The sequence below is a fragment of the Cyprinus carpio genome, chromosome A23, assembly GCF_018340385.1.
Source record: "Cyprinus carpio isolate SPL01 chromosome A23, ASM1834038v1, whole genome shotgun sequence".
In the NCBI taxonomy this organism is placed as follows: Eukaryota; Metazoa; Chordata; class Actinopteri; order Cypriniformes; family Cyprinidae; genus Cyprinus; species Cyprinus carpio.
In genome coordinates this window covers 24420100-24430099 of record NC_056594.1, presented here as the reverse complement: position 1 = coordinate 24430099, position 10000 = coordinate 24420100, and the positions used below count along the sequence as shown (strand labels likewise).

Genomic DNA, 10000 nt, shown 5'->3' with positions numbered 1-10000 from the left:
TCTGGTGGTGGTCTCACTGGTCATGGTGGCTCTGCAGCACTTCGCTGGACGCTGGTATCTCCAGATCTTCCGCTTCCTTCTGCTCTTCTCCAACATCGTCCCAATTAGGTAGGAGTTTATTCTCCTCACTATGTCTGTAAAATCTGTAGCTTGACAGTTACTGATGGAAACGACTGTAAGTAATTATAGTTTGATATCTCTCATACCGAATGTCCAGTAATGCTTGATTGACATTTGGCAGTTTGAGATTATTAAACCGTACCAACAGTAAACACTGTTGCCTAAATTTTATAAGTTTTAACCGGGTGAGCCTCACACATCCTGAAAAGTACACAAGTACACAAAACATGATCGCCCCCTGGTGGCTGGCTGCAGTACAGGTCATAAACCCCTTTTCTATAATCACTTTTCTTTAATGGAAGGAAGTGGAGACGTGTCATCCATCTGTTTTTACAGTCTATGATTTTAATGCATATTGGGCGATAATGTTTTAAATGTAGCCATTTCTGCTACACTCTCCTAAAAGGGGCTAAAAAGCCATTAAAGGGATGCACCAAAGTATGATCCAATAAACGGTATCAGCCAATAAAAACAATTAACTAATTGTTTAAAAACAGCTGAGGTATCAGGGACGATTATGTTCTGTCAATCAAAAGGGGGTTTAAAAACTATTATTGTTATTATCAAAACTACCCAGTTGAGTTGTATACAAACAATTCAGTTTTTATTTGAGTGCGATTGTTATATCTATAATTTATATCTACATTATATCTATTAGTAATATAGAAGTAGTTTAATATAATAGTTTTGGTTCATCTGTTAATTTTAACCTCTAATAATATCCGTAACATTCCCTGTATAGTTTACAGTAGGGCTGTCACTAATGATTATTATTTTGGTAATCGGTCAATTAACCCATTCAATCCCACATTTTTCCTAGACATGAAAATATCAAAATAATGTGCCATTAGTAAAAATTGTGTTTTATGGTTGGGATAATGTTTATACTGAATTAAAATATTTCAGCAGTCATCAAAATTCATATATATCTCTTATACATCAAAACCCTTATACAACACTGATAGGAATACTGGGATAAGACAAAATGTTTACTTTATTGTAACATATATCAAAGCATTGTTATATTAGTGCAACCAGAATTAAAACATCAATATTGTAACTTATTTGTAACATTGTAGTTTTCATGGATTCTCGTCCGTAGAATGCACCACTTCCGGTATGCAAAATGCAGTTGAGGATTTATTTATAATCGAGTACTCAAATTGAATTGAGGAATCATGAGAGTCCTAGTTTACAGCATTAGTTGGGAGAGGTTTTTTTTCTTAAGAAAATCTAATTATCGGTATAGGCAGATGTCATTCTGTATAATCGGCTATTGATATCGGTGGAGAAATTTAGTACCATGCATCACAAATTTCACTCATTATGCTTTATTTGCAGTTTACGTGTGAATTTGGACATGGGCAAAATGGTGTACAGTTGGATGATCAAGAAAGACTCTAAAATCCCCGGGACGGGTGTTCGAGCCAGTACCATACCAGAGCAACTGGGCCGGATCTCTTATCTGCTCACAGACAAAACTGGTATGATTTAAGTGAACTGTAAATGCTTTTGTAAAATCTGCATTTTTGCTAACAAAGCGACAAAAGTTGCCAGATTTTGGTAGGATTGTCCGTTGGGAACTTCCATTGTGTGACGTATGCTACCATTCAAAGGTTTGGGGTCCAAAATTTATATTTTTATTCAGCTAGGATATGTTAAATTGAACAAAAGTGACAGTAAAGACATTTGGAATGTTTCAGAGTTTCACATTTCAAATAAATGCTGTTCTTTTGGAACTTTTTTTTTTTCTATAAAATAATCCTGACAAAAAAGTATTGATATTAATTATTATTGATATTAATAAGAAATGTTTCTTGAACAGCGAATCAGGATATTAGGATGATTTCTGAAGGATCATGTGACACTGAAGACTGAAGTAATGATGTTGAAAATTCAGCTTTGCATCACAGGAATAAATTACATTCTAAAATTTATTTAAATAGAAAGTAGTAAATTTAAATGGTAATAATATCTCCTAATATTACTGTTTTTGCTGTATTTTTAATCAAATAAATGCAGAAAAAAAATCTTATCAACCCTGAAACTTGAACAGTAGTGCATTTCAGAGTAAAGAAGAATATACTATGGGAAATGTTTAGTTGGAATGTGGAAATTATTGGTTAATTTTGTTTTTCCCCACCCAAATGGCAATTGGGTGTGTCCATTTGCTGGTTAGCAACCACTTAGCAGCGCCCTAGCAACCATAGTCACCTTAGCAACCACATTGCAACAGAGCCAAGCACCACTCACATTTTCTTCAGAAAAAAAATATTTAACTTTATATAAGTGGAAGTTAATTGTAAAAATTAACATTTTTATATGACTCAGGAGAAAAGGTAAAAGGAAGTCATGGCTTTGACATCAAGGTGTGCGATATCACGATTTTTGATTGTGGAAGATAAAAATATCTCCACAATCTGCTTTTGTAGAAATATCGTAGTATCATGCTACAGCGCACATTCTATGAGTTATAGTTCTGGCATCTCCGTGTCAGTGTACTGTACAACACATATATTCACATCAAATATTAACTCAGTGGGACACTGTACTTATTTGCATAAAAGTGCAGGATAGGTGTCTGTATATTAGACGCGTACGGGTCTTAAAGCGACAGTACTAATAGAAGGCTACTAAACATGCTGCCGCTTGTCATTAAAGGGATAGTTCACCCAAAAATGAAAATTCTTTCATTGTTTACACACTCTCATATTGTCCCAAACCTATATTCATTTCTTTCTTGTGCTGAACACAAAAGAAGATTCTGAAGAATGTGGGTAACCCAACAGTTGCTGGTCCCCATTGATAGTAAATCGTGAATTGTGATTTTCCTGAAAAAAATTGTGATATGATATTTTTGCCATATCGCCCACCCCTACTTTGACAGTTAAATTTACGTTCCTTAATGCAAAGGGCTTTTCATAATGAACCAAAGCAGAAATGAGAGCGTTATGCTGGTTTGTTTGAGAGATGATAGCGTTGAAGTGTTTTTAAAAGTTTCTCCCAGTAGCTCACAGGTAGCTGAGGCTCTTACCATGGGGCTTAAACTTGTGTGCCGAGAGCGCAGACATGCCACTTATTACAGCCTTAAATCAGAGACGATCTGAAGGTTCTCATCCTCACACACTTACAGCACAGAGTCAGTCAGCACTACCCTTCAAATTTATGCATTTGACCGCCTGTAAAATTACAGCCTCTTTCCCACACGGGCGCTGATGTATCTTGAGCGAGCCAGTGAATAAAGGGGGTCAGATGTCATCGTAATGTAAAGGGTAGACCAGCGACGCCTGACTGAAATACTACCGAGATGGCTCTGTTTAAGAGCAGCCGACGCAAAAGGTGTCAGGAAACGAACCCGCGGCTCTTTGTCATTAACAAGCCATTAGTGTTAATGTTGTTTAATTTGAGGTTTTTGGCTACAGGAAGTGTGTGTCGATCAGGGGAGGTTGTTAGAGGCTGACATTTTCTTTCAAAGATTTGTTCTCTTTCGAAATTGAATACTCGTGTACTTCACACTATACAGTATATATTGCATACTGCCTACTGTTTAAAAAATAATATATAAGGTATTACAATGATAGATTTTACAGCCAAAGTGTGTTGTGATGTACTGGTAAAAGATCTGGGCTGGTAACCGAAAGATCGTAGGTTTGAACCACACAAGGCTGAATCCATAAACTATGACCATTGGGAAACAGTGTCGTTTTGGTATCATTGAGATACTATTGTAGGTTTATTAGTTGTGATGAGTGGGGCGGGGTTGAGAGCCGTGGGAACGGAGCGAAGCCGGTGGAGTAATTGAAAATGAGTGGCCCTGCCCCACTCATCACATTAGTATTTTAAATTAAGGTTTTATTTTTATATTTTCAATTTTCATTAAAAAGTGTTAAAGTTTTAGTTATTTTGTTGTTTGTTTCTGTAGCTAAATTAAACTAAATTACTTTTAAGATCTTAGTTTAAGTTTAAGGTCTTTTATTGTTTATTGTTAATGTTTATTTTGTTTCAAGTAACAATTTTATAATACCCTGTTGTGACTTGATCTAGACATTTGATCTCATTTTATTTGATAGGAACTGTACCACTAAATGTTACCAGTGTTATTTTAGTATTATTTATATACTGTTATACAATTTCATATTTAATTTTATATAATTAATTTATAAATAATATATATATATATATATATATATATATATATATATATATATATAATAATTTTATATTTAATATTTTGAATTAGCTTTTATTTTTAAATTTTATTTTAGGTTTAAATTTTTTTTTTTAGCTTTGTCATTTTTATTAATTTAAAAATATATATCTTTGTTTAGCTTTTTTTTTCCAGATTTAGTCATTTTAGAACTAAAACTTATTTTATTTTATTTAGATGCCATGGCGACATTTCTAATTTTCATTCAAAAATCAGGTTTTTCATCTAATTTTTATTATTTCAGCTTTATTTCAAATAAAAACTATTTTGAATTATTTTAGTTAATAACAACAACACTTATTACTACTAAAGCATCTGCTCAAATGACCACCTACTGTATACTAGTAATTATATAAGCAGGACTGTTTATTTAGGCAGGATGGGTCGCCCTCCTCTAATGTTAATGGTTTTTGCAGGGACCCTCACTCAGAATGAGATGGTGTTCAGACGACTCCATCTTGGAACGGTTGCGTACGGCATGGACTCGATGGATGAAGTACAGAGTCACGTGTTCAGCGCTTACACTCAGGTATTCCCAGGATTCCCTGCATGACAAACATAGCACGGTTGTGTCCCAAATGATGTACACCCACTTTTTGGGCAGTGTTTCAAAGTGAATGTTATTTGTGCAAAGGTACAATGATGCAACATGCACCAACCTTCTTCCCAAACTTGTAAAAAGAAGCACTTATCTACAGAAGAGAAGCTTTAAGGGCTCCAAATTGTTTTCAAAATTGTTAAATGTATTAATACATTTATTATTATTGTTTTGTTTTCAGTCATATTGATATATAATTGAAATGTTGGCTAAATTGTGCAGCACTTCAAAAACATGCAAAACAAACAAGCACAGCAAACCTAGATTTTTTAAAATCACATTTTCAGTCACAATTAGATTGTTTTCCCCAAATTGCATAGCCACACCAAGGTGTATATATACGGTACAGTTTATGCTTACAAAGTTTTTGCACTAATGTCAAATTTAAAATAAATGTAGTTAGGGCTGCATGATTAATCGAATGTGATTGAATGCGCATTTTTAAGTAAAGCAGGTTCTGTAATCAGCACTAAATCATCATCACATGCTTTCAGATGGAGCAGCATTTACTACACAGAGCCGTAGTTCATTGACAAGTTATGAAAAAAAATTGCTTATGATTATGAGCGTTTATGAAATCAAAGAAATTGTTTGTGATAATGACTGCCGTTTGCGTATTTTGTCAGTGAACTACAGCTCTGAGTAGTAAATGCTGCTCCATCTGAAAGCACGTGAAAATACCACATTTAATAACATATTTTTACTTCAAACTCACTTCACAATGCCAGTCGAGTGTTTGAAATAAATCCTTCTGTGAGATGATGTGGCTTCTTACACAGAATAAGGCACGCAACATATTTCATAGTATTCTAAGCAGTGATAAAGGCATTGCATTATAAATATACTTTATATTAATGAACATTTTAATAATAATAACTCAGATAAACCATATATTGTCATAACCGTGTGTTTATTAGTCACATTGAATCAATAAAAGCAGTTAAATCTTCTGTTTATCCAGCTACTGCTGCAGGCATTTCCTGGGTTTCTTGTGTGAGGCGTATTTGGAGATTCCGCACGAGAGCGCCCTCTGGCCTTTGGATGGAGATTTACTGCTGATCACAGAATTGTGCTTCACTAAAAGATATGCATGACAAACTATTGTGTATGGTGTTAACGACACCAAGGTCGTGGGTTTGATTCCCAGGGAATGCATGAACTGATAAAATGTGTAGCTTGAATGCAGTGTAAAATGTTTTGGATAAAAGCATCTGCCAAATGCATAAATGGAAGTATATCAAAACAATGGCGTAGATTTATCTGTGATATATGATTTTGGTCATACCACCCACCTTTAATATGCGAATTGGGATGTGGCCGGTCACTGTATAACCATCCTGTTTAGAAAAGCCTTCACAAAGCACAATTGTTGAGCTTTTGTCCCGCAAACACAGTAAAGTCCTTGTAAAATGAGTCCCTTTCACCTCTCACTGATATGTTTTGTCTGTTGGACACCGGAGGCCACCGAGGCAGGAAACCGGGTTACAAGTACTCCGGCCTCTCAATAGCTTATATAGGAACTTACAAACTCTGTCATTAGCCCTCGGAAATGTGCGCTCTATAAATAGTAGCTCAGTGCTAAAGGTAATTGTTCATATATGTAACACATCTGGGAGCATTTATGAGTCCTTTTTCAGGATATTAGCAACGGTTGCTTTATTAGAGACATCAGAGACATGGATATTTTCATCAACTGGTCAACCTGAAGTGCTCATTTTTGCTTCAAATCTGGTCCTAGAGAGCCAAAATGGTGAGAATGCATCTTTATATGTGCACTGTGTATTGTCTTTACACTAAAAGAGTTTTATGTATGAAGAATTCAGTGTTTTTATAGTGTTTGAGATTCCTCATTTTGAAAAATGTAGCATTGCATATATATTCTTTGTGGAGAAAGCCATCTCAGAGTGCTTAGTGGGAAAAAAATACTCCGAGTGGATGATTTGAGAGAAATCACTCTATTTACTCAGATTTTATTCAGTAACTAAACATATTAATAAAAGTAGGGGGAGTTTTTTAATGTTTCTGAAAGAAGTCTTTTCTGCTTACAAAGGCTGCATTTATATGAACAAAAATATAGTAAAACCACTAATTATTCTGAAATATTATTACAATTAAAAATAACTGTTTTTTTATTTGAATATATTTTAGAATGTAATTTATTCCTGTGATCAAATCTGAATTTTCAGCATCATTGCTCCAGTCTTTCTGTGTCACACGATCCTTCAGAAATCATTCTAATTTATGCTAAATCATTCAAGTCATGTTAAATCTGATCTCCACAGCCTCCTCATGACCTGCAGGCCTCTCGTGCACCGGGTGCCACCAAAGTGAGGAAGACCATCAGCAGTCGAGTGCATGAGGCGGTGAAGGCCATCGCACTGGTGCACAACGTGACCCCGGCATACGAGTCCAACGGTGTGACGGATCAGGCAGAAGCTGAACAGCACTATGAAGACACCTGCAGGGTTTACCAGGCCTCCAGTCCAGACGAGGTACCACAGTCTTATACTTGATTATGTGACCCTTGACCACAAAAGCAGTCTCAAGTCGCTGGGGTATATTTGTAGCAATAGCCAAAAATACATTGTATGGGTCAAAATTACTTTTTATTTTATGGTATTAATTATAGATCATGTTCCATGAAGATATTTTGTAAATTTCCTACCATAAATATATCAAAACTTAATTTTTGATTAGTAATTTGCATTGCTAAGAACTTCATTTAGACAACTCTGAAGGTGTTTTTTTTTTTTTTTTTACAGTATTTTGATTTTTTCACACCCTCAGATTCCAGATTATCAAATAGTTGTATCTCGGCCGAATATTGTCCGATCCTAATAAACCATACATCAATGGAAATATTATTTATTCAGCTTTCAGATGATGTATAAATCACACTTTCGCTAAATTGACCCTTATGACTGGTTTTGTGGTCCAGGGTCACACACACACACACACACACACACACACACACACACACAGACACACACACACACACACACACACACACACACACAGAACAAATACATATTCAAAAACAAATATATTAAAACTTAGTTTTTCTGAATTCTTTGAAGAACAGAAAGTTCAAAAAACCTTCTATTCTTCAAAGAATTCAGAAAAAAATACTGCATTTATTTGAAATAGAAATCTTCTTATTCTTATGTAAATTACTGTATTAATACATAAAAAATACTTAAGCATACATAGGTAAAACCTGAGCATTTAAATAACAGATAAATGAACACAAATAATTTAAATACTTAATGCTTATTTAAATAGCATAAATTCATGAACATTTGGATAATAAAAAAAACCTTAACATTTATAAAACATGAGCAGACAAATTTCTTTTAAGAAAATAAATATTTTATTTATTTTTTGTCAGTGACAGTTTTTTCCCCTGTGATTTACACAGATGTCAAAAATAAATACGTTTAAATCTATTTAAAAAATACATAAATAGCATTTATAAAACCAGATAATTTACATAAACACATGAACATATGAATCATTTAAATACTTAATTCATATAACACAAGCATTTAAATAAATATAATAGAACATTTGAATAATGAGTAAAAGAAATTTCATGAGTAGAGCATGAATAGAACAAATTCATTCTTAAGTAAATGGCTGAATTAAATGGATTTGAACAGCCTCATTTTTTTGATCTACTCTGACTAAGGTCTATATCGTCCATTTGGCTCTATGATTTAAAGAATAATTGTGCTGTGTAACTCATTTTAAATTAATAATTTGTGCGTCGCCGCACATTTGGTCACCCCCTGCCCAGGTATTAGATTATTCCCGAATGTTGAGTCGAGTGTTTGGCACGTTCTCTTCTGCAGCCGATCACTTCTGCAGATGTGCTGTCTCATATTCGATCATTTCTGGGCAACAAAACCAGATCAGTCGGGCCAGGAGCGAGTGACGCATGCAGTGATCAGTTAACCCATGCTGTGGTTACGTAGGCACCAAACGCATCATTACTGGTTTGGTTTTAACCACTGCATGCCACCACACTGACTGTAAGTGCGTTCACGGAGACGCTGACTAAATGCATGGACATGTTCTGTAGCTAAAGCCTGACGTTTGTCGGAAAGACATGACACACTGATCTGGTATTGTTTAATATGACATTAAAGGATGTTTTTTTGTTTATGTATGACGTTTGTCGGAAAGACATGACACACTGATCTTATATATATATATATATATATATATATATATATATATATATATTTATTTATATATATATATATATTTTTTTTTATTAACGTAATATTTCTATTGGTTACAAAACTCAACAAAAGTTTTGATTTAATGACTCTTAAAATGTCATTAAATATTAGTAAAAAAAAATTCCTTACTTGAAAGTATCTGTGTGTACATCCTATTCGTTATTTCAAATATTTTATTCATTTTATTGTTTTCAGTTTTTGCAAAGAATTTATACCATTTGACAGACTGAATAAACAATAATTTTTTTTCTTTTTTTTAATTAAAAATTTGTATTAAGTTGTTTTCAGAAATTGAATAATTTAATAATATAAGAATAAATAATTTGTACTGTACAGTTATTTAATTATTGAAAAATACATAAATAAATGCATTAATAATATTTTTAATTAATAGATTTTTTTTTATATAAAAGAAACCAGAGACATATATATATATATTTATAGTTTTTTTTTTATTGAAAAATACATAAATAAATGTATATATATATATATATATATATATATATATATAAATGCATTAATAATATTTTTAATTAATAGATTTTTTTTTATATAAAAGAAACCAGAGACTAATTCACAAATTGAAAACATTCATAATATAGAAAATATTTTTACTGCTTTATTTTTTTAATTCAGTATTTAATAAAATATTTTAGAATAAATAAATATATTTAATAATTTATAATATTATCAAATTAGTAGATCCGGACACACACAAAAAATACTTTGAACAAGATCTTCTCAAAATGCTTTAAAGTAGCATCACTTTTTCTATACATAGCTTGGATAAGCCTCATTTGATGGTTTGTAACAGCGAGGGCTGTTTTGTGG

At 33.1% G+C, this 10000-nt stretch overlaps 1 protein-coding gene across 1 annotated transcript in view; it reads left to right on the top strand.

The window, feature by feature from the left end:
* LOC109059119 (probable phospholipid-transporting ATPase IIA) overlaps nucleotides 1-10000 on the top strand; it is a 50366-nt gene that overhangs the window by 14882 nt on the left and 25484 nt on the right. Inside the window, 4 exon segments of the mRNA XM_042713717.1 lie at nucleotides 1-108; nucleotides 1462-1604; nucleotides 4744-4856; nucleotides 7208-7417. The exon segment at nucleotides 1-108 is cut by the window's left edge and continues 53 nt beyond it. Of these exon segments, the coding sequence (XP_042569651.1) occupies nucleotides 1-108; nucleotides 1462-1604; nucleotides 4744-4856; nucleotides 7208-7417 (574 nt within the window).